At 30.7% G+C, this 26,674-nt stretch overlaps 1 protein-coding gene across 1 annotated transcript in view; it reads right to left on the bottom strand.

Moving 5' to 3' along the window:
- Positions 1-2,467: 2,467 nt before the first annotated feature.
- LOC118201772 (histidine ammonia-lyase-like) overlaps positions 2,468-26,674 on the bottom strand; it is a 35,102-nt gene continuing 10,895 nt past the window's right edge. Inside the window, exons 10-18 of the mRNA XM_035373924.2 lie at positions 26,548-26,599; positions 22,692-22,787; positions 20,560-20,655; positions 18,495-18,634; positions 15,280-15,345; positions 14,156-14,234; positions 12,564-12,650; positions 8,722-8,965; positions 2,468-5,331 (exon numbers count right to left, since the gene is read on the bottom strand). Of these exons, the coding sequence (XP_035229815.2) occupies positions 5,025-5,331; positions 8,722-8,965; positions 12,564-12,650; positions 14,156-14,234; positions 15,280-15,345; positions 18,495-18,634; positions 20,560-20,655; positions 22,692-22,787; positions 26,548-26,599 (1,167 nt within the window). The 3' untranslated portion in view covers positions 2,468-5,024. The remainder of the gene's footprint in view (positions 5,332-8,721; positions 8,966-12,563; positions 12,651-14,155; positions 14,235-15,279; positions 15,346-18,494; positions 18,635-20,559; positions 20,656-22,691; positions 22,788-26,547; positions 26,600-26,674) is intronic.

Genomic DNA, 26,674 nt, shown 5'->3' on the forward strand with positions numbered 1-26,674 from the left:
CTTTGGTGTTGCTGTCGGCACTACGCGGATGCTTGAAGTTGCGGTCACTGAGAAGTTTGACTAAATTAGGCTAATTTCGAATAAAGAGAGGCTTTGCGACCAAAACCAATATTTCGAAATTTGTTTTTATCGTGGAGTTCAGAATTCAGTTCCAAAAAAATCTGAAATGCATAAAAAAATATGAAATGTTTAAAAAGAAAATTTCTTATAGCCGTACTAATTTCCTAATGTAGCGGTTTTTTAACTTCGCCAACTTTAGGAATTCCTTTCACATGTTGAACATTTTGCCGAACCTTTAATTATTAACATTTTATTTTTTAATGAATAATCCAGAGATATTTTTAATGTACGCAAACATCAGCTTTCTTAGATGAAAAAAGAGTTTAATTAATAATTCTAATGAAAAGTAAAATAATATTTATCGTTTAACCAACTGAATGAAGAGTTCAGTTTTTTTAATTATAGGATACATTTATATGAGTAAATCTGATCCGACATGCAGATAATTTATGATTAGAGATCTATGTACTTAGCATTTTTGAAACCTTTCTCAAGTAGGGGTCACTTTTGCGAATTAAAATTTTCTGCGGACCGTCTTATTCTTGGTCTTTTCGAAATCAGTGTTTTAGCGTAAGTTACTACCAGTATACTCATATTTTTAAAACACACTTCATTAATATTCATTTTAGTGTACGTTGATATTGACCTATTAAGTTATCAAAAGAAATATTATATTTATTTTTAATAATCCAAAGCTGTTTGGATAACCTTTATCCTGTTATCTTAAAATTAAATAATGTTGCGCTCACGTTAACGAGATTCACATTAGCTTGCGATTCTTGGGCAACTTGATCTATGCATGTTGATAAGCTTAAGTCTGAAACTGACGCATACACCTAATCTATTTCGCTGTTTCGTGTTTATTTGCGTTAATAGTAAAAACCCCTTCCTTGCACAGATACTTAGGAGCAACTGAATTATAATTATTAAAGAACCATTGTACAGTTCTCTATATTCCGTCTGCACTGATAATGAGGTTAAATTAAAAATGCTTTGAGCCTGAAGTTTTTTAGTTTATTTTCCCTGTGTCATTAGAAAAATCGGTCATCAGAAAAACCGTTTCTTTCATTCAATGACTACTTATTGTTTTTAAGATCTCAACGAAAAGAATCACGAACATAAAGTTCGCTATATTTCTACTAAATAAATTTCAAACTGTGACATCATTTTCAATATTTAAACATATGTTATTGCATTAATTTTTTTCGGTAATGATATTTTCCAAGAAAACGATTCTGACATTGAAAGTAACGAAAACCTTTCTCTATTTTATTCAACTAACTCAACATCAAGTTTCCTCTCAAAACCTTTTATTTTCTCATAGACAATATAAACAGTTAAAAATTTACTTTGTAGACAGATATTTAATTTAATTCATTTAGGGAATAGATCTGAAAGATATTCTAATGTACTTGGCGAAATGTCATCAGCAAGAAATGATGTAAAATCTTGCTAACTCCGTTTGCAAATAACATGACATTTTTTTTTTTTAATCTGGGACAACCAAAAGGTTAGGTTTCGAGGACTAGTGGTCTGCGAACCACAATTTGAGGAACATTGAGTTACGCCTAGTAACGTTAAAATATCAAATTATCCATAAGGTACTGCTGAACGATCCTTTATTCAGTCCTAGTTCTTAATTAAGAAATATTATGAATAAAGTAAAAGCTTAATTAAAAGTTTTAATTAGCACCTCGACCAGATGTCATTAAACAAACTGATTAAACAAACTGAAAAAGTAACAGGAATAGAACTCCGTTCTGTTGGTAGCGAACTAGTGTTTAACACAAACTCACATAAAGCCAAGTATAGAATATAAGCTTATCAAAAACCCGGTATAAGCATTGGTTTCTCTTGAATAAACAGACATTTTTCTTGAAAAACACTGGTAAAGAATTCGAGGCACGTTAATTTGCCACAGCAAAAAATCTAACGTAGAGTATAAGCCAACGTAAGTTATCTGATAATGTTTAAAATAAGAAACCTCTTTGCATTATGGTTGAAGCTGATGAAAGTCATAGGAATCAAAATAACAAAATATTTGGGTTAATTAAAATAACATGTAACAGATTGAAAGAAAATATTGTAAATTCAAAGAAAATATAGAAAATATAGTAAATATAGTAAATAAATGGTCAGTTTACTTCTTTAAGAAAAAGAATATTTTTTTTGACCATCTGATCCGTAAAAATGACCTTTTTACGGGGGGGGGGGGTCATCGTAAAGCCTTCAAAAATTTCTAAACAACATAGACTTGAATAAAAATATGCTTTTTTAATCATTTTTTTTCTGTTTTTTTTTCATAGATTATAAATAAGTATTTGTAATAAAAAATAAATTCTAAAAAAATTTTTTTTCATATTTTTATTAAAAGATCAGTAATTAGAAATTAAGATAAAAAAACACATAAATTTAACTGATTTTATTATAAAGTCAAAACTTACAATCCAGTATGTTATTTACAATGATCAACAAAGTGTGACACACTGGAATATGACATTGTACATAACACATATAACGAATCTTCAATATACTTATGAAAGTATAAATTACATCATGAATGAAAACATAATCAATCATCTTAAAACATATGAAATCATAGATAAACTTTAAATATATGGAGAAGTACACTTGGCAGCATGAGACATAAAAATCTTTAAAACTTTTGCTGATAATTTTGATATTAACTCATAAAATGCACATTATGTAAAAATAATGTTTTCAAAATATTATATATGTTTTAAAACCCGTTTTTAATACATTGTGCCAAAAGTAATTTTACTTAATTATAAATTATATTATTAAATTCCATTGCTCTTTTCATTAACAGAAAATAGTTTATTTTTAAATAATTTTGCGTCTAAAATAAGCTTCTATTAAAAGCGGATGAATCCTAAATCTTCTAAAATTACAATTCGAATCTCAGAGAGGATCTCGAATCTCTCGAATCCTTCATATGAGAATAATTGTAACAAAAAAACTTCACTTAATGTCACATTTTTTTAATTATAACATTAATCTGAAATCAGCGTTTCATGAAAAACAAATTTAATATTACTTTGTTTTAAATATGCCTATATTTATTAAGAACATACCAATGAAAAGTAAAAGAAATACCTAACTAACATCTCAAATTCTGACATTTAAAAGTCTAGAACTTTTTTAGCATTATTTTTAAAAATATAAGTTATTTGAGTAACACCTCAGGTTTTCTTTATTTGCGGTTCTCCCAGTATTTTTAAAATTTAAGGAAGAGTAAAAATGTTATAATTATTTCAATATTTAACAAAGACAAACACTCAGCACGGAATGCTGAATTATTTCTAGAAGTATGACACTAAACAGAAGGTTACAGCCTCAGCTAGTAAATTTAAATTCATGTTTGCTTTTAAAATTTGCATCATTATCTACTGGTTTTTTATTTACTTTTTTGAATTAGAAATTAGTTTAGTTGTTTGAAGCAATGATTCAACAAAGCTCTCAAGTTTAGGCAAAATTCGAGAGCTGACAGATAGAAATATAGATAAAAAGCTATAGATCGAAATTATAAAATTTCGAAATAAAAATAAGCATAAATAACTTGTTAATGTGACAATTCAGTGATGGAAGAATGAATAATAACAAAATTCGTAATGAATATTTGTGGGCAGTCAAATAGTTACAGAAATTTATTTGAAATGTTACACGTATGCTGAAGAAAGCAATGTTAAAAAAGGAAAGAAATAAAAAGATAAAATATGCTAAGTATAAGAGCACAAAGTAACTTTTTGTTTAAAGTTTGCTGCCTGGAAAAGTACATCCATCAAGCATCACTTAATACTTTTTTGTCACCTCAATCAGTTTCTGCCTCAGAGTTCTTCAAAAATTAATAGCACTTACTAAATACAGCACATACTAAATACATAATAAATAATAAAGAAGTGTGTCAAGACTCTAATAGTATGAAAGTACTAAAGCATATAACAAGAAGATACAATAAACAAATATCAAAATCCCGAAATAATTTAACCTATCTTTTATTTGAGTAAGTAATTCTTGTAGACGCAGGTATCGGATAAGAATTAAACCTATTGTAAGTAGTACGTGATTTTCAAAATGTTTCACAAATACAAATTATTTTTTTAATATCTGGTAAATCACTGTTAAAAGCTTGAGTAAAACAAAACTTTTAATGCATAATTTGACATTTTAAAAAGTAAAAATAAAAAAATGTATTCATAGATGATATGACAAATCCTTAATTTCATATTATAAATTTTGTTTTTGAAGATGAAAACGAATCCGTCATCGTCAAAAGTCCCGTGAGTTTTTTACAAAATCAAATCAATCTAAAGTTGAATTCGTCTAATTTTGAATGATTAAAACAATTACATTATTTTAAAGGTGGAATTTATTTTGCCCATTCCTGCTATAAGAAGAATTCTTTTTTTGGGGGGAGGGAAGCCTATATTACTAATTATTTAATATTTTGCATGAGCCTTGTAAATGAGAATAATTTTCAGAATTTTAAAGAGAGCTGGTGAAATATACGTATTAAACAATTTCAGGTCCTAAAAGAAAACAAAATTCACTAGTTAGTTCCTTACTTTCTTTAAAAGCTTTGTGCATAATTTTAATGGTAGAATTATTTCTGAGGGGGGAAAAGCACAGTTTAAAGTTTAATTTTAAAATGTTTAATTCAGAAATACAATTTTTCTCGTATTCGCAGTTTAATTTAGATAAGCATTTTTGAGTCATCAGGAAAGGAAATTCAGCATACTTCATTTTGTAAGCATATTTGACAATTAAAGGTTAATTGAAGATAATTTTTGCTTTGAGGATTTTGCTTTTTCAGTCCTGTTCTCTTTTATAATAATAATTCAAAATTTGCTATGATTTTACAAAATTTTAAAAAACGTATCTAAATAATGGTATAAAACCATATGAAAATAAGACCTATGAAAGTAAGATTATTCATTAACATATTATTGTTCCTCAACAGCATACAATGGTCGTTGCATTTTAAGAGGTAATTTGTGATTCAGTTCATCATCATTTTCGAAAGCATGGATGATGTAATTCTCCACTGCGTATCCGTTGGAATTTGTGCTGGCACGTCGTCGTTTCTTTGAGGTGCTACTCGTGGTGGGTGAAGAAGGCCTAGTCTCCACACCTTGTTCCATGAAATAGCGATCCATGTGAGGCTTTACGGCATTCCAGATTTTTTCCTCACGCAAAAGCTCAGTAACAGCATCAATATCAGGTGCCATAAATCTGTCTTTATCCAAAGGTCTAAACAAAAATAGTATACTTAAGTTTAATATGTTTGCTCTACTTATTGTTAAGCAATTTATAAATATGACTGCTTTGAAAAGGAAATATACAATAATATAAATTATTACCATATATTTCCGTGTGTAAGCCGAGAATTTTTCAAGCTTTTTCTAACGCTAAAATTACGGGGGGGGGGAGTGACTTATATACGTATCCGCTAAACCCGAAAAAAAAACAATAGGTATTTTTCCGATAGCGGGGAGCAAGCAAAAAATTAATTTTAACTTTTAACTTATTCGCTTTTTGAAAATGAGTTGTTTTATTTTCAAAATAGTTTATAACGCTCTTTTATTACGTCATCACCAAAACAAATAATCTGTTGTCGAAATTTGCGCCCTACATTCTTTACTCTCGAACGTGGTTTTGCAGTTATGCAGAGCAGGCATACCGTTATTAGAATTTTCTTCAAAACGCGATCGCAATCATGTATAATTAGAAATTTGCCGTCTCTTCCCTCACCTTTGGGACAAAAAATAAAATAGCATAGAATATAGGATTAACACAGATACCACAGATCATATACAAGGCAATAAATGTATAGAATAAATATGCTAGCTTGAGACAGGATTACCACAGTTAAAACTTTCGACGTTGGGGTTTGACGTTTTACATTATAGCGATTTCATTGGAAAACATTTCTTACGATTAACCTGATTAAAAACATTTTCAATCTCACGCCAAACTGTCTTATATATGGATCGACTTATATTCGAAAGTATACAGTATATATTGCTTTTATAACTCAGTTTTACTCAAAATCACCAATAATTTCATGAAACAAAAGATATGCGTATACACCTTGTTCATAAAATCCTTTATGCGGCCTTGGGCCACCAGCGGCCTAGCGGTAACGTCGCTGAGCACTGGTATTCCGGTCCGAGGTTCTAACGGGCTGGCTGCATGGGTGTTTTCGTGGTTTTCCCCCATGTGTAACGTGTATACGAGCCAGTTTTCCTTAAAACGTCCTTCACGAAGGCATCCCTCCCTTAAAGCAGATAGCCCTTGAGTGCTTTGCCATAATTTAATAAACCTTTATGCGGCCTTAATAGAGCTGCTCCAAAAAAAAAGTTTGAAATTTAATGGTAATATAATTTAATTTAATTTTAATTGGAAATTTAGTCTTAAGTGTAAATGGCGCAGATTCATGTTTTTCCATTTTTTAAATTAAATTAATAAATTTTATATAAAATATAAATCTAACATTTTACACGTTCTTCCGGCCTCTATAATATATCTAAGAAAAATTTGCATTTGTTAAAAAAATAAAACAAAAAATATTAACACCCGTACGGCAAATTGACCGACATATTTGATTTTAAAATATGCCATATTTGACATCATTTTTAATTTGCATTAAGAGGCTGGTGATTCGAGACTGACTTTTCCCATTAAATGCCATTCAATGACTTTTATTTTAATTTCCTAATGGCTTTATTTATAAATTTGTTACGTTTGGTATGCTAAAAAAATTTTCACTCAATCAATTTATAAGTTTTCAAACGTCGAAAGGTACGTCATTAATACTCCCATGAAGTTTTATTATCTCTTCTGGTAATCATAAACAATTCATTAAAGTATATATATTTTTCCTATTTAATAAACGGGAATAATATTCGCTGCATGACAATACTGACTCCTACCAATTATTATCTCTTCTGGTAATCATAAACAATTCATTAAAGTATATATATTTTTCCTATTTAATAAACGGGAATAATATTCGCTGCATGACAATACTGACTCCTACCAATGTTTTCTAAAACACGAGTTCTATAAGTTTTTTAACACGACTTGTTAAGAACACGAGTTTCCTTTTTAAAAAAAATTTATACTGATCAGTATTTTCCATAATAATCCGCATAGAAAAGCTTCTTGTATAATCTCTAAATATCAGAAACATTTTTCTAAACAATATTTTATTTTTAGTTATGTAAAAAAGCAAATTTTCTTTCTTCAGTTTGTGTACTGCTCCTGAATATGATTTCCGTTTTTATATTTAACTACCAGAAGTACCCGATGCCAGTTAAGTTAGACTGATAGTAATGTATCTAACAACAGAGAGAACGATACCGCTGTAATCTTTCTCTAATAACGATGCAAAAAATACGATTCATAGTCATACATATGAAGCGATATGGAACCAACATAAAAAACTGCGAGAGAAAAATAATCTAATTCTCTCTCATTATTTCACCAACAATGGCACGCAGTTTTTAATGATTTTCGTCTTTCTAACCAAGTAAAAGCTCAAGTTCCATCCAATATTTCACCTATATTCAATTTTAGTCGATTTAATGTGCCAAAAAAATTATCATAATTGATCAGAAATCAATAACGAGAACAAACAAACAAACACACAAAGAGACATTATTCATATGTATAGATTCTGTAAAACTTACAAACTTTTGATTAACAAACTCTAGAATTTGAAAGCGAGCTGTAGCAACACTTTTCGAAATAAAGAATTTTACTCTCGAACGCCCGAGACTGTTGCCACTCGGAAAAATGAGTGCGAAAATTAGTGTTTTAAAAATTTTTAATGAATATTTCGGCTGATTAAGGTCATACGAAGATTTGAAAAGTCGAAATTGCTTCCCATTTTTGTAATCGGTAATAATGTATTTAATGTTTGGCAATGCAATTTTATTTCATCGTAAAACTTCTAGATTTTTTTGTTAACAAACTCTAGAATTTGAAAGGGGGCAGTGGCAACAACTTTTTGAAATGAAGCAGATTTTTACTCCAGCTTGCGAGACAATTGCCACTCGGAAAAATGAATGCGAAATTTATCGTTTTTTCGAGTTTTTAACAAATATCTCTGATTTTAGCTGGTTTTTTCTTTTTTTTAAAGTGGACGTTGATCTTTTCCAGGACCCAGAAAAGAATTGTAGGAAGATTGGTGACGATAGCTATAGTAGTGGCTGAGTTATTCGCGAACAAACAAACACACAGACTTTCTTCTTTATGTATAGAGAGATACCTCAGTCAATTTTTGCTTACGAGGGTCAAAACTTTTGCGTTTTAGTTTTTTGTAACGAGCACAATTTTTTTCTAATTGTAAGTACAGGCACCCAAGCGAAGCATAAAAAGTTAAATTTCATAATTTTTACAATTTTTTTTAATTTAAAAATGCTAGAACATGAATCTTTTCATCATTTAAAACAAATCTGCAGCTGGAAGTACATATCTACGACCAACGGTTGCGAAAATAACGGTCGGCCACAAAACAAACATTTGTAGACTCGTTGTATAGGGGAATGAAAAGGTAGTACGAAATGATTATGTTTCTTTTATCAAAAATTTTGTCAACTTGTTTAGACTATAACACTTATTATTCAGAACACTTACTTGACTACCGATCTGACAACAGCATACGCTGCTTCCAGAGGCTCAGTGGTCTTCAGAGGTCTCAAGAACTCTATGGCTTGACAGGAAGCAAGAAGTTCTATAGCAATGATACTTTCAACGTTTTCAACTACAGTCAGAGCTTTTCGTGCCGCAAACCCTCCCATAGATACATGATCTTCAGTGCCAGCACTGGTGGGTAAGGAATCAACTGACGCCGGGTGGCAAAGTACTTTATTTTCTGACACTTTAAAATAAAACAGAATTTTTAGAATTCACACATAACAGAATTTGCATATTAAAAAGAGCTAACATTGATTATTATAAACAGTTTCTGAGTAGAATCAGTAGTAAATTTTCGGTAGAATTGTTCTGTATTTTATTATAAATAAACATTATTTGATATGTTATTGTTTAAACTTGCTTTGAAGTTATATTTTGCTGTTGTTATTTTTGAGGCGTATTGGATAAGAGTATGCAAATTATTCAGGAATGGCAGAAGAAATTCAGTTTGAAATAAATATGGTAATGTTGAGCTATTTTTGTTTCGTTTCCATATAGCTTCTTTAAAACAACCAAAGATGATTTTATACTAGAGGACACTAAAATTCAAATGCTGATAGAAGAATCATAACATAATGAAGTTATCATATAAAATTTTCCTCTGCTCTGAGATCAATAATTCCAACTTCTTTACCGAACCACTAAGGACTTATTAAGCACATTTCCTGCAAAAAAATGCCACGTGGTTACATAGTAATTTCCTCCAAATATGCTACAATTTCAGATCGTAAAATATAATGGAACAGCGTATTCTAAGGCAGCAATGGTACAACATGCTTTTAGTATCTTCTCAAAAATTATGTTTTCTGCTTTAAATCTTAGTATTTATTTCTTCCAGAATTTTTGTTTCTTCTTTAACCAGTGACAAAGTCACTGTTGACGAAACTGAGCTTACAAAATATCAGTTACTATCATACTACACAACCACTATTGATAGAAGTGTCAACAGCAAAATCAAGCTCAACCAACACTTCGAAGAATGCAGTATCAAGCTGGCTGTATATTTCCCTGCTGATATCTGCGTAAACCATATGCGGTTCGGAGAAAAAAAATATTTCAGCGTATCGTGTAGACAGTTATCACCAATTAAATCTGAATTAGATGAAAATAAGAGAGGAAAAATTTATAACCTTCAAAGATGCCTAACTACCTACACAAGATACACCACAAAATATAAAAGTTAACTACTTACAGCATCAGATCCTCAGAGCTGGTACGTTTAACTTAAAACAGTGTAACACAATATTAAAATGTTCTTGACACAGCAGTTTATTGAATTCCAGCATTTTAAAGTCCAGTAAATGTACACAAACCTATAATCTAACTAGGCTGGGCCAACAAACGCAATTAATTTCAACATATATCAGCTGCGCCAATGTCAGGAGTTCACGTGGCTTCTGATCAGCGAATTTCTTCCTACAAACAAACAGGTAGCGGCAGCAGCAGCCAGAACTTCACTTCAAATCATGCCAGTTACTAATTTTTTTTTTTTTTTTTTTTTTTTTTTTTCATTTTAAGCTAAGCCACTTACATTAAAATCTGCACAACCCTTTGGGCTGAGCGACTATGTGACAAAAGAAGGCATAAAATAGAGTCGACGTAAGTTTAATTGTTAATCACCTTAAATGAAATGTCACAGGTCAACTTCTAGATTAATCCCAAATTACTAACTGTAGCAAACCGCGTTAATTCCAGCTCCAAAAAACGGATGCTGATAAACGCGTAGCTGAATATCAGTTTTAGGTAAATGAACCTTCTAGTGGTTATTGTCCATTCTGAACAGCCTCGCAATGCTATTCTGCCAGTACGATATATTTTAATACATTTTGAGAGACTTCGTCTCAAATATTCTATGGATGCTTTGTCTTTATTATTTAATTGGAAAATGCAACAATTTTGACCTCCCATTATTTAAGACGCACTGATTTTTATTATTATACATGAAATAGTTTTAAATAATTTAGCTAGATATAGAGTGCATCTTAATTATAATTTGCAACCCTTTCCTTGCATTGTCCTCTTTTAAAAGAATGTTTTTCTTCATCAAAGAATGTTTTTCTTCCCTTATAATATACACCATACAGCAATATCTTAAAACAAATAATTACGCATAAATAACTTAAAGATAGCAATTAGATAAAGAATACGAACAACTTTTTTAAAATTGGTTTATTGGGTTTATGTTTAATTACTCCTAATTTTTAGGTACAGACATGCTTTCAGAAATAAAATCACATTGTTTTATTCCTCAGATTCTAATTGTCATTTAACAGAAAACTTGTATTAACAAGTTTCAGCGGCTGACATAAGTTAATGAATAGACGTAAATTTTGTTATAGTTCATTAGTTTCCTGTTCTTCATATTTTTCGGTTGTGGATTTACGTTTCTGTTTGATATTTCCTTATCATGCACTTATTATCCAAAACATTTACATATTTAAAAAAATTTATTCATTTTTAGAATATATTAAATACTTTTTATGAATTTTTCCTCTATATTTATTATATATGATTTCTACCTTTTTACTTGATATAACTTTATATCAATAGTTAATTAATTATCAATTTTGTTAATAATTTTTTGTAATAAATTGGATCTTGATCATGCCGATCGATTGCTGGTGCCTATTAGGCTATCGACCCCTTTATCATCACTGACTCCCTTTCAAATTCATCGACCCCTAGGGGATTAATACCGACCCCGTTAGAAAATACTATTTTAGATACTGAAATTTTGCTTGATTTTTTTATACTTGTAGTATACAAAAAGTTTTTATACTTGTCATCTTTCTTGTCATAATTCTCATGAGAATTATTTTATACTCATATTCACCTTTCATGTTTCATTCGTTTGTATATCCCAACATTTACAGTTTGTGACCAAAATATCATTTTAGTTGTTTTTATAACTTCATATTATAGATAAATATGCAGTTTACTGCATATTTATCTATAATATGCTATTGTGCAAATTATATATAATATGCTAAGTATTCATCATTTATTTGGTGCATCATAGCCCTTATAGGTTATGCACCATAAATATACTGTACCTTACTATAGTACTACTCTAACTGCGAAAGAAAACAAAGCAATGATCTATAATATTTGTAATCAAAGTAAAAGCATATATTACATTTCCGAGTACATGAATTTCGAGGGGTAAAATCAAGTACAAGATCAGCCGTGTGTCTCATTCTGTTCCAACCATGTTGTAAATCCGTGATTTTTTTGAATGAGTGCTCTTCATTATTTTATATTAAATATGTGGAATGCAAGCCAAAATTCATCAAAGTAAATTAATAAAATTAAAATTTGCTAATATGTTCATTTATATACTTCTTTCCCCCAACGTCCTACTTTTATCTCATTTTCTCCTGTATAAAGTAGACTTCATAATGAAATTAATATATCACTAATTCGATGTTACAAAAGTTGTACAAAAATATGAATTTCATTTATGTATATTAAAGTAGGTTTTGACAAACAAAAGAAGGAATCTTTGTTTATGCAGAATAAATATGTGTATACAGAAATACTACAGTAATAGTAATAATGGAAATAATAAGCATATTGAACAATAATAATTTTTAAAAATTAATTCAGGTAAGACTTCTAAAAGGCGCTGTTTGGACCAAATAAGATAAAATCAAACCACGTGGAAAGAAGGGCTGGATATTTTTCTTAAACATATTAAATTAAATTTACATGAGAAACAAAATTGCGTAATATTAATGGATGTATATTAGAAACACATATATGATAAATAAATGAATACGTACCGAGTGCAGCTGCAGTGCAATGCGCCATCATAAAACCCGAATTCAAACCTCCATCTTTGACAAGAAAAGCGGGAAGACCACTCAAAGCTGTTAATACAGTAAAATTTCAGATTATAGTATAAAAACTTCAAACAATTCAAGAAACTAACAAATATGTGTTTTTAAATATATATATTAGGCATGCTACAATCCGAAAATCTGAATAGATTAGAGAAATATTTTGAGAATATACGAATCCATATAAAGGAGAGGAACATTATGATAACTGCATGTAACTTTAAGCTAAAAATAAACACATAAATGCAATGGAATTTCTATCTTTTGCCGCATTATAAGGTAGCCGATGCAGTTTAAGCATTTGATAAAAAAATGTAAAATATGTAAGTTTCTCATGTGAATCATGAAAATAATTTTACACAAAAGCATTTGCATTTAATTGCCTTTAAGGATTTTAATATACAGCATTTTTTTGAGCAGCATTACTTTTCTATGCAGCATTTTATCTTGTTGTAAGAAATGAATCAATGTTGCATTAATTGACTTCTATCATTACTCAATAAAGCGTTGAGGTATCGTATAGAGCAGTGATCTTCTAACTTTGTCGACTCACGAAACCGTTAGTGTTTTTTTTTTTTTTTTTCGGAGAATACCCTTAGAAAAATTTACCTTCAAATAATATTTAAAGTAATTCAATACTATTGGAGGAATTACAAAAATAAAATTTAGAGTAATATTTATAAATTTGTAAATTTGCAGTGCTAGTTTCGGAGGTTTAAACATAGAACATCATCTTCAACTGCAGAAGAGCTAATGATGAAAGAGAAGGCAAAGATAAGGCGATATGAATGAGAGGAAGGAAGTCAAGCTATCATTTATTGATGAAAAAATTAAAACAATTATGCAATAATTTCCTTAAAAGCTGAGGGTAAATACGGATCGGAATTGGAATCTTTAACAAGAACTGAAAGACTTTTAGGAATGTGAAACGCATCTAGAAAAACCTAATTCACCAACGGATGATGTCTATTGAATAAATTTGGCTTCAGAAAAAATGGAAAATGGATTTTTAGCCAACAGTGTTGGAATTATATCTGTCTTTTTTTAACCTATGTCTCATGTTCCTTAACTCGAAATTTTAAGGCTTATATAAGCTTTTTTTTAGTCTGACTAATGTAAATTAAACAGCATTGGCAAGGTATCCGTATGTAAACCCCAGAAAATCATATCCGGAATGGGGTCTTTGAACAGCGAATTTTATTGACAGAAGAGAAAACAACCCAAAATTTGAATTTCTGTAAAATGCGTGTAGTTTTATAGCTAGCTAATCGATATAAGGAAAGGAATGATAACAGAGTTCTTATTGTCTTCTAAAACGAGAGGGTGCTTTTGATGTGTTAAGATGAGAATTTTTAAAGGCTTGGTCAATAATGTTAGGTAAAAACCCAACAAACGTAAGATAATTAAAGTTTTGTGTTTTTATTAAAAAGCATTTATGCCATCTACCCTTGCAGTAAAATAATTTTCTATTCTAAAAAAATAAAAATGTGAAAAAATAAAATGGTATTTGCTTAATTTTAAATAAATTTTCTCACCTGGATTAATCAACCTTTCTGTTCTTCTTTCACTCATACTTCCCAGTTCATGAACTCCAATAGCCAAGTAATCTAGGGCCTAAAATAAAATTTCGTATAAAAAACTAATTAAAATACATGGTGTCCTAAAATAATGTTTAGGTTACAGTTTCTAATGTTTATGTTTGCAGCTGAACATAAATTACACCAGAGCTACTGAAACCATTGAGTATTTGAACTTTCGGTGACCAAGCTGAATGTGTGTATGAGAACGCGTACTTTGTCCTGTTCAAGTTTGGCACGGTCTGCCAGGAGACAGATATCATAGTACATTAAACAGAAGAGGTGAGCAAGCGTTTCTTTTCAAGAAAAAGCAAACGAGTTTTTAAGCATTTTCAGAAACTGCAAAGATGATGGAGGATATAATTTGAAACTCCAGCGCTAATTATGTTTAATAGTTACGAGTTTATGTAACAAGCTTGAGAATCAATTAAATTTATTTACTTACTTCTGGTAATTAAAGCGTTTATTGGAAAAACATGTCGCTAAATCTTGCCGATCTCTACCAAATTCAGTGGAAGCTGACTTCATCAACTTACAAAGCACAGGCGAAGATATGCGAATTGGTATCTAGAAAACACTATCCGGTTGCGCAACTGCTCGGACGATGGGAAATAAATAACCAGTTAGGGCAGAGTATACCCCTAAGTCAAAACTATCAAAGTACGAATCTCAGCCAGTACAGTAAACGGAAGTGGCTTGTGGAACTGCATGTTATACGAAGAAAGAATGATGCAACAACAAGAACAGCAACGTCCGATGTTACAGGGAGTAACATAGACTTGCAATATATGCCACAAATCCACGGACGCATTATGACATAATACAAACTGTTGAGACTACCTGTGCTTTCCCTCCTGTCTTTTTGTCGACCGTTGCACTCATGTACTGTTGCTGATAACTGCCATTCTGAATATCTAAATTTTTAAGCATGTAAATTTTTAAAAGATATAAAAAAAAGCTAATATTTGTTCTTGTTAGTTTTCCTATTATTAGCATTCAAGAAGTGTAAACATTGTTTTTGGACATCCCCTAATAGTAAATCAAGTTTTAAACTGAAATTTGTTATAGATAGGTACACTCACTTTTGCAGGATATTCGCCATGGAAATTTCCACCAGATATGATTTCTTCCCTCTCCACAAACACAAGCTTAGCATTTCGTTAAAGACATAACATTCATAGTTTAACATAAAAGATCAATTAAACTCAAAAATCAAGACTCCCTTCATTAAATTAACCAATAAACTTATTACTTTGATAAATGAGCGGTATTTATTTAATTAATTTTTTACCAGCTAAATGAAACTAAGTGCAAAAATATTTAATGCAAGTATATCGATGTGTTTAAATACATATTACAAATAAATATGCTCGAGTTCGAGATCATCAGAAGCTATTTTGCTTAATTATAATTAAAACTTTATGAATTAAGAATTTACAATACCATTCCAACTTTATAGCGAATTATAATAGAAATTGGAATCTAGAGATTTGACTGGATATAAAATATTCTAAAGCAACTCAGAAACACTTTATGATGAAACTCTTAGTGAACCAACGCATCCTAAAATCATCGAAAAACATGTAAGTTTTTAATTATATTTTTTAGAAATTCGAACTTATTTAGTTCAATGAATTATTCAAACTCCTCACTTATTATTAAGGAATTCCAAGTCTAAACATCAAAAGAGAGTACACATTTTATGTCTTCCTAAAAGTCGTTTTTTTAACTATGAATGAAATTTCGAAGAGCATCTCAATCAATATTCTTCTTGAGAAAGTATTACACATTTTAATTACATAAGATGTGTGACAGATTTAATGACTATCAGAGTTAATTTACTTATAGTAAAGTAAATCTGTTTTCTAAATCAGTTTTTGAACAATGTCCTTCTCAAAGAAATCTGCAATAAAATTCTTTTAGAAATGAGCACTTATTCGTCCTTCCCGTTAGTGTGAAATAGAGCTAATCAATTAATCTTCTTGAATTTTTGTTACAAAATCAAAAGTCAAAAAGGAACATAAAAATGAAAAATCCAAAAATGCCTTGATTTAGCAGTCGACTGAATTCCCTTAAATTTACAGCAGGTAGGTATTAGTTTCATAATATTCAAAATCATTCTCACGTTTTAAATGTCAATAGTCACCTAAAAATCATAGCTTTCAAGTTCCTGTTTTATGATAAAAAAGTAAGCAGCAAAAAGAAGAATAAATGATGTTTAACTCCTAAAACGCATTCTGTATATTGTTTTTATACGTTGTTATTACTAACACATTATTATTTGTAGATTACATTTAGTATTCCTATTTACCTGTTACGAAATATTAGTTACTATCTTTTTCAATATGAAAACTAATGTTATGATGATACTGGTTCGAAACAGATAGGATAAAGTAAATTGTTTATAAAATCAAGGGTAAAATATTAAATATTGGGAGAAATTATATCAAAAATAAATCCTGTCCTAATAGCATCTTAAATACGTGTGATTAACTTACTGTTCTTAAGAATGAATAAAACAGTGTAAATGAAGAACAGTTATTAAATAAATTTCTTTTTAATTGTCTTCTGTTAACTGTGAATAAAAACTTTGTAATACAAAGCATGAAAATTTAGAAAACTTTTCTTTCTTTAATTATAGGATTGAACTTACCATTTCCTTTATTCTCATCTGATATCTGATCAGATCAAGAGAACCGTGTACAAGCGGAATCGGATGAGATCAGTCGATAAGATATGACATTGAAATTGGCAGCAAAATCAGATAATCTCTCTTTAAATTTCGTTCAACTAGACATGGATGGCCAAGCGTTCAAATGTAAAATTAGATACCAGTCAAGTATATGTCACTTTCTTTGAGGGTTTGAATATAGGTTACTCTTTCCAAACACTTCTCCATTTTAATTATTATCGGAACTCATGATCATGCATCGTGAAGCAAAATATCTTAAAATGAATTTTTTTTAACTAAACTTGCTTTAAAAACTGTAAGCGATAACACCAAATTTTTAGGTTAATTTTAGCATCTATCAAATATCCCAATTTTCTTGCTTCTCCCTCCCCCACCCACACCCTTCATCAGTCCCCCACCCAACATCGCTTCTTCCTCCGCCCCCAACCCAACATCACACCCCACACCTAACATCGCTTCTCCCTCCCCCCCAACCCAACATCACACCCCACACCCAACATCGCTTCTCCCTCCCCCCCAACACCACACACATACTCTTTCTCTTGAAAATACTTCTATTTTTCGATTTATATCGAAAGATGGGATCAATTTTGCTTCGAACCAGCCATCGAACCAGGGTGCCATTGTGATAATATCACTAGCTTATTTTGCGTTAAATGTCCTAATCTACTAAATTCTTGATTTCGAATATTTTCCTTATTATGATATTGAAATTAGCCTGAACACGATTTTTGAGATAGACTCAACGTATTCTATGATTAATACTGTATTTTGCTGCTTAAAACTTTAGAGAAAAACCTTTTATTTTAATCTTCTGTCTTTTTAAAATTTTCTAAATGCTTTAATTTCTCTATTTTTTTCAGATTAGCTTAATATACATAAAAATTTTATATACTGAATGCACAAGCTGTTAATTTTCGCAACACGTCAAGCATTTTTCTCACTAACCTGAAATTAAAATTAGGTCTCTTAGTAAAGAGAATTAAGCGAAAAGAAGAGTTTCGAGTTTCCTTTTAAATTAAAAGCTGAAAATTATTAATCACAAAGAAAAGTTATTTCAAAAGGTGAATCCTGCAGTAAAGAAAAGTTTCTTAGTTCAAATAGCCAAGCGGGCTATTGAACGCAAAATCAAAACTCTTGTAGGAAATTAAAAAAGACTAATCTAGTGAACATGCAAACTGCAGCGAAGCAAAGGAACTTTCTTATTCTATAGATCACATGTGGGACTAACGCAACTTTTACACGAACTGAAAATGGAAATTTGTTCTTCTTTTCGTTGCAATAACTATTTTATTGCGATGGACTTTATCCGAATGCACAAGCCGTTAATTCATAAGCTGTTAAACTTCAAAATCTGTATAGAAAGAACTATTAATCAGAGAGTAACATGGCAATGTAAAGTTAAAATATAGACAAAAAAGGCAAGCTTAGACTGGCAAAGATTTTCATAATCGCCAGTCTATGCTAATAAAATTCAATAGGTTTTGCGGGCGATTAAGCATAAGTCTCTCATTTTTCCTTTTTTAGTTCAGTCCTTAACGCGTGTCATATATTAATGTACTAATTAATTTTCATTTTATACATTAATTGAGAAAAAAGGGATACAGGATTGTCCGTAGCACTGTTCATTTCCGTTGTGATGATGTCCCGGACAAATTCAATTGTGTCATGAACGATGCCGTGAACTTGAGGACAACATCGCAAGGTGTATGCATCTTGAACCCTATTACAAAACCGATGGCTTTCTGAAAAACAAAGAAGACAGCTGTGTTAAAATGCAACATCTTATTTAGCTTCCTCTTATAAAAGCACAATATGTATATTTAATCATGAAAATAGATAAAAAGTAATCAAAATATATATTATTATAATGTCCATCATCCAATGAAAATACCATAACAACAAATCGGATTCATGCTTTTTTACAGTTTCACTTAAAACATGCAAGAAGCAGATAATAAGAATGCAAAACCTTTTACTTTTTTTCACTTGTGCCAGATCGTTTCAATAGTACAATACATACAGTGCCTCAGAAGTAAAACATAAAAGAAATCCTAAATATTATTTTTGAAATATCGTGGCTTGATTAATACAATCTGTTGTTTAAACTAAAACTCTACTTAAATACTTCAAAAGTGATTTGATGTTGTTTACGAAAGAAATTTGTCTTTTCTAAAATATACACTATTGTCAATTAAGTTTGTACAGAATTATCGCATACTGAAATCTAAGCAGTTTTTTTCAATCAATTGACACAAAGAAGGCCAAACTTAACAATCTATCACCAAAAACGTAAATGTTATCAAGGAGTTATGAGTGAAGTATTGAGACCATTCTATCCACCGTAATTTTTAAAACAATGGCTTTAAGAAAGATCGAAAGCTAATAACTGCACGAAATGAAAGTAGGCCGAGGAAATGTTTGAAAAATCATCTTCAAAAAAATAATTCAAGGGAGAAAGGCGAGAATAGTAACCTGCTGAATAACTTTTTATTTATGACTAAATTTAAGCGAAAGGCTTTGATAGGGTCTAAGTGATAAAAATGTGCAATTAAAATACTTCACAAGCAATATTATCAAAATAGTGATAACTTTATAAAATAAGATACCGTATTTCCTTGATATTCCCACGCCTTTTCTAGCTTTTTAACGTTACCTTCTAAATTTTTTTTTAAATATTCGCATAATTTTTCCCTTCCTCTGTTATACACAATTTTTCTAGCCTGATATCTAGTTTATTGGAAACTTCTATTCCCTTGATTATTTCTATTTTTATTCAGTGTATTCAGTTTGCATCTGCACTTTTCTAGTAGCAGTCAGTCCATTTTATTTTATCTTATATTTATTATTTGAAACGTATTTTATGCAGATTTTTCGTTAAGCTACCAGGACGTGGCAAGTGTTCTCACACTTAAGAAACTCTTCAAACACGTGATTTCCCATTATTTCTTCCATTTACATTTCAGCACAGTGTACACTACTGATCTGCTTGATCATTAAAATTCTAGGATTCGCCCCCTTCTTCTTGGTTCCTCCGATGTCTTCCTTAGGAACTGCGGCTAAGACGCATTTATGCGAGGTGTTCCTGAGACTTGCTCCATCTCGACGTGTCCGGCTAATTTACCGTCAGATATCGGCTGGATATTCATCAAATATTGTAATGTTAATATTAGATACTATGTATCCTTACTGATGTAAGTTTCTTTTAAAGAAATAGCGTTGTAATATTTAGCATTAGTTTATTATGCATTACTACTTTCCATTTGTTATGTTTTTACTGTAACCGCGTTCTTCGAAAATCAAATTGTTCGCATAATTCCCCTCTCGATTTTCGAAATTAGTTAAATTAGTTAAAAAAGGGGAGAAATACGCGAAACGGTACGGTAATAATAAAAATTTGAGTAACTGGTAACATATAAAATAAAAATAAATAATTTCATAAAAGTAGAGTTTATTGTTAATATACATTTTTAAATCGACGTCACATCACAATATCCTTGTTGAGACTATATTTATATTTGATAAAACTTCCGTGTACTATATATGTTTTATGACACTTAAATGTTATTTTATCTTACAATTCAGGTTTTTCATTAAAATTAGGCCGGTAAAGGAAACTTAGACACCTTAACTCAGGTACTAAAAATTTAACTTCTTATTCTTAACTTACCTGCCATTTCCGAAGGATGAGTATCTGAATGCAAAAGTGATCTCAATCGCTTAGCCACGTGAGATTGTCCTCTGTGAGGACGAACTTTTTGGATATCTATAATATAAAAAATATATTTTTATTCATTACAAAGTACCTGATAAAAGCACAGAATATGTATTTCACTGCATCCAAATATTTATTAATCATAAATTACTAAATTCAGTTTCATCTTTTCTTATAGTATTCTTATTCCATATCAGTGCTTTCATTTATTTAATCTTATTAGCAGTTTTTATACTAAAAATAAAATGAAAACATGTACTAGCCCTCTGACCAACAAAGTCGTGTATATTCTGTCTAGAATACTTTTTGTGACGTCTTTAAGGAAGTATTTATATGTGCATCTTGAAATATGTTCAAGGAACATATTAGAAATGCATATATCCAAAGACTAAAAACGTATGTAAAATTGCCTTCTTATAGTTATTTTTATCTCTTTAAATTATCATTCGCTTAATAAACAATAAATTTTGCTTTTCAGGGTTTGCAATATTGAGTACATTATATTGGTTTGTCGTTTCCACATCAATATACTTGATAGAATTTTGATTTTATGAGCTATTTCAGAAATATTTTAGGAAAGAGATATTGACCAAAAAATCACTTTCTTTATAAGGCTTCAGAATTTCAAATACATTTCATTGAAACGAGTTCCCTCTCGACGCTGTTAAAAAAATGTTTGCACAAAAAAAAGTGTACACAAAAGAAAAGTTTATTAAAAAAAATAATGCACACTGGAAAACAGATCAGAGATTTCAGAATGAAATACATAAACAAAAATATAATCGGTTTCATACACATAACATCAAAATTTCTTAAGAAAAGCGAATTTAGCTTTTAACCTTCTTATCCCGAGTCAAACACAATTTGTACTTATTTTCTGTTTTCTTGTGTTTACATAAATTTAAAACCATTTTTATCATACTTAACCATTCATCGTCAACTTAAATTTGTTAAATGCACTTAAGCTAGCAAACTGAAGTAAAGTAACAGCAAACAAAGGTAGAAAATATTGTTTATTTTAATATAATAAAATAGAAAAGTTGTTATGTAGTTACATAAGTGCAAGTTTGACGAAGTCTTATTGTTAAAAAAGTGCATTTTCAAAGTCAAAACTATTTCTAAAATTTTATTTAAATGGCATCTCTATTATAATTTGAAATTATAGTAATATTATTTAATTTAGAATATTTTAGTAATTAAATTCGCATAGAGATTTTTGAAAGGCACTGTTTGAAACCATATGATACCAAACTAAATCGTGTAAAAAAATAACTGTATTATTATGTAGAACTATATACCACTATGTTACATCAAAATTAGATAAAACAAATCTATACGAACGCTTCAGAACACCACTATTCAGCAAAGTGATCTTTTTATAAAAATTTACCGCCCACCAGCGGCCGAGCGGTAAAGTCGCTGAACACTGGTAGTTCGGTCCGAGGTTCGAATCCCGCGAACGGGCTGGCTGCATGGGTGTTTTCGTGGTTTTCCCCATGTGTAACGTGTATACGAGTCAGTTTCCCTTAGAAAGTCCTCTACGAAAGGCATCCCTCCCCTTTGGCAGATAGCCCTAGTGTGCTTTGCCGTAATTAAATACACACACACAAATATAAAAATTTACCATATTAAACAGAATTAAAAGAAATTACCATATTAAATAATACGTAGCTATTTGTTGAACATTCTTTTTAAAATATGAAAGCTCAGAGATCAGATAATGACAGCGAATTTGTTTCCTTATCTTTATTACAAAAGAAATAAAATTCAAATCAGCATTTCCATTATATTCGAGGTTAAGCATACAAAACATAACATTCAAATACATCACAGTTTCTTTTATTGTACTGCATCATTTACTGCAGGTAAGGCATTTATTAATAGTTTAAATGCGATTCAAATTATCCCATCATTCCAAGAAAAATCGAATCTGTGTTTTACTTTATAAATTAAGAACTAAAGTAAATGACATAAAGTAACAAAGCACCTACTGCCATTTTGACCCTTTTACCGTGAGATAAAATGTCTGATAAGTTTCTTCTAATTACAAAAAATAAATCATCAGTAATAAAATACTGTTATGTTACCTCCATCAAATGCTCTCGTTGTGCCCTTCAAAACTTCTAAAGACAGCGCCGCCACAACGTCAGCTTGTTTGGCAATAATTTCGGCTCTTTGTAGAGCTATGGAAATAATATAATACATTATCGGTAGATATAATAGAGTGATAATTTCAACTTAATTAAATTTATACATCTCCTTTACTAAAAACTATTTATACATTAAACGTATTTCTGAACCAGTTTGTTATTAACTTTGTTCCTTAAAAAACTAAATTAGAGAGTTTTTTAAACTAATCCTATGTCAAACAACAAAAATCAGCGTTAATTCACAAAATTTTCACAGGACTAGTTTCGATGGTTTTACCGAACCATCATCTTCAGCTGCAAAACCGCAAATGAACAAGATAGGAAATAATGTTTAGATAAGATAAGAAAGCCTGGACAAGAATAAGCAAGTGGCGCCATCTGTTGGCGAAACCAGAACTAAAACATAATTTCTCTAAAAGCCGAAGGCAAATTTGGATTGGAATTAGGATCGTTAACTAGAACAGAAAGATTTTTATGAATGTGAAATGCCTCTAGAAAATCCAGTTCTCCAATGGAAGATGTTTTTTGAATAATTTTGGCAGCAGAAAATTTGAAAGTGTGATTTTCGGACCAACAATGTTGAGCAACAGAAGACTTCTGTGTTTCCTTTTTTCTAACATATGTCTCATGTTTTTGACGCGAAATTTTAAGGCTCTCTTAGTTTGGCCAATGTAAATTAAACCGCACTGGCAAGGAATCCTATAAATACCCCAGGAATTCATATCCGGAATGGGGTCCTTGAGTATAGAAGTTGGAATTTTATTGATGGGAGAGTAAACAACCCGAAAGTTAAATTTCTGCAAAATATGTGCAACTTTATAGCTAATTGATGGAAAGAAGGGAATGACAACAGAATTTTTATAATCTCCTAAAATAAGAGTGTGGCTTTTAGTGTGTTGAGATGAGAATTTTTTAACTGCTTGATTAATAATGTTGGGTGAAAAGCCCCTGTCAATAGCTATTGCTTTTAAATAATTTAGTTCTTCATCAAGGGCTAGTTTGGAGGAGCAAACTTGAAGAGCACGGAAAACATAGGAATAAAATGAAGCTAACTTTTGTTTAGTCGGATGACATGATTTAAAGTGTGGTGGAAGGCAAACCGATGAAGGTTTACGGTAAACTGTAGTACTGAAGTTGGATGTGTTACGTGTGACCAGAATGTCGAGAAACGGAAGAGAATTGCAAGTCTCAAGTTCAAAAGTGAACTGAATAGCAGGATCAATAGAATTCATTGTTGAAAGAACTCTATTTAAATCATCTTTATTACCTTCAAACAGGGTAAAAGTATCGTCTACGTAGCGGAACCATGCCGGGAAGTTTAAAGTTTCAAACAATTTTGATTCATAATAATGCATGTAGATATCAGCCAGGATGGGACTGAGGGGGCTTCCCATGGCTAATCCCTCAGTTTGCTTGTAATATTTATTTTGGAAAACAAAATGTGTTTGTTTCAAACAGAGTTGAGTGAGAGAAATTAGCTCATCAATTTCGATGCAAGAGAAATGAAATTCGCGAAGTCTGGTTTCTAGACATCTTAATGCACCCTCCACTGGGACATTGGTGAATAATGATTTTACATCGAAAGAAACCATGAGTAAATTACGAGGAGAAATGTTAACCCGGATATTAACATTTCAAAGGCCGACAAAGGTGGCCAGATAGTCGTCATGGATAAGAACACTTACATCGATGGTGTCACTAAACTCTTAAACGAAGGACCATATAATCCGATCCCTAAAGATCCTTCACCTTCGGACTTATCCAAAATAAAAACTGCGATCAAATCTTCGCAAATCATTTCAAGCAACTTAAAACATTCGCTTATCCCATCTGTTGCGAATTGTGCCAGATTATATGCTCTTCCCAAAATTCATAAAAGTGGTATTCCTTTCCGCCCTATTGTATCAAATTTAGGTACTGCCTCGTATCCATTAGCTAAATATTTAGTTTCTAGATTTTCCACTCTATTAGACAATAACATTTACACCATAAAAAATTCAATAGAGTTTGTAAAAAAGGTTAAAAACATTTCTCCTCGTAATTTACTCATGGTTTCTTTTGATGTAAAATCATTATTCACCAATGTCCCAGTGGAGGGTGCATTAAGATGTCTAGAAACCAGACTTCGCGAATTTCATTTCTCTTGCATCGAAATTGATGAGCTAATTTCTCTCACTCAACTCTGTTTGAAACAAACACATTTTGTTTTCCAAAATAAATATTACAAGCAAACTGAGGGATTAGCCATGGGAAGCCCCCTCAGTCCCATCCTGGCTGATATCTACATGCATTATTATGAATCAAAATTGTTTGAAACTTTAAACTTCCCGGCATGGTTCCGCTACGTAGACGATACTTTTACCCTGTTTGAAGGTAATAAAGATGATTTAAATAGAGTTCTTTCAACAATGAATTCTATTGATCCTGCTATTCAGTTCACTTTTGAACTTGAGACTTGCAATTCTCTTCCGTTTCTCGACATTCTGGTCACACGTAACACATCCAACTTCAGTACTACAGTTTACCGTAAACCTTCATCGGTTTGCCTTCCACCACACTTTAAATCATGTCATCCGACTAAACAAAAGTTAGCTTCATTTTATTCCTATGTTTTCCGTGCTCTTCAAGTTTGCTCCTCCAAACTAGCCCTTGATGAAGAACTAAATTATTTAAAAGCAATAGCTATTGACAGGGGCTTTTCACCCAACATTATTAATCAAGCAGTTAAAAAATTCTCATCTCAACACACTAAAAGCCACACTCTTATTTTAGGAGATTATAAAAATTCTGTTGTCATTCCCTTCTTTCCATCAATTAGCTATAAAGTTGCACATATTTTGCAGAAATTTAACTTTCGGGTTGTTTACTCTCCCATCAATAAAATTCCAACTTCTATACTCAAGGACCCCATTCCGGATATGAATTCCTGGGGTATTTATAGGATTCCTTGCCAGTGCGGTTTAATTTACATTGGCCAAACTAAGAGAGCCTTAAAATTTCGCGTCAAAGAACATGAGGCATATGTTAGAAAAAAGGAAACACAGAAGTCTTCTGTTGCTCAACATTGTTGGTCCGAAAATCACACTTTCAAATTTTCTGCTGCCAAAATTATTCAAAAAACATCTTCCATTGGAGAACTGGATTTTCTAGAGGCATTTCACATTCATAAAAATCTTTCTGTTCTAGTTAACGATCCTAATTCCAATCCAAATTTGCCTTCGGCTTTTAGAGAAATTATGTTTTAGTTCTGGTTTCGCCAACAGATGGCGCCACTTGCTTATTCTTGTCCAGGCTTTCTTATCTTATCTAAACATTATTTCCTATCTTGTTCATTTGCGGTTTTGCAGCTGAAGATGATGGTTCGGTAAAACCATCGAAACTAGTCCTGTGAAAATTTTGTGAATTAACGCTGATTTTTGTTGTTTGACTTCTGAATCAGTATTTATTCGGCGTGTTATTGTGTCTTAATTAATCCTATGTTTTAAAATTATTTTGAATACGCAATTAATAATAGTAAAAATAATTACTGTAATAATTTAGTAATTATTGTTAATACAAATGATTACTAAATCATACGAATAATTTAATAATTATTACTAATAATTTATAATACTAATTTAAATATTATTATTATTTTTATGATACATATTATTAAATTTAGTAATTGTTTACTATTATATATTGCAATTTATTGATGTAGATTATTATGTTTAATAATAGTAATTCAATAATTATTGATAATAATAATTTATTTTTAATATGCAAGAATGCTAATTGTTTTATCTTATAAAACCTTCAGCTCCGATTGAAGTAATTAGTTGTGTGCCGTTCAGCAATGCTATTCCCTAGAAAATATAAAGTTTACCTAAATTAAGATTATTATATTATATAAAACAATGTTTTTGTATAAAATTCAACTT

Source organism: Stegodyphus dumicola, chromosome 4 (genome assembly GCF_044657685.1).
Source record: "Stegodyphus dumicola isolate Sdum_Otavi_A_Nest chromosome 4, ASM4465768v1".
In the NCBI taxonomy this organism is placed as follows: domain Eukaryota; kingdom Metazoa; phylum Arthropoda; class Arachnida; order Araneae; family Eresidae; genus Stegodyphus; species Stegodyphus dumicola.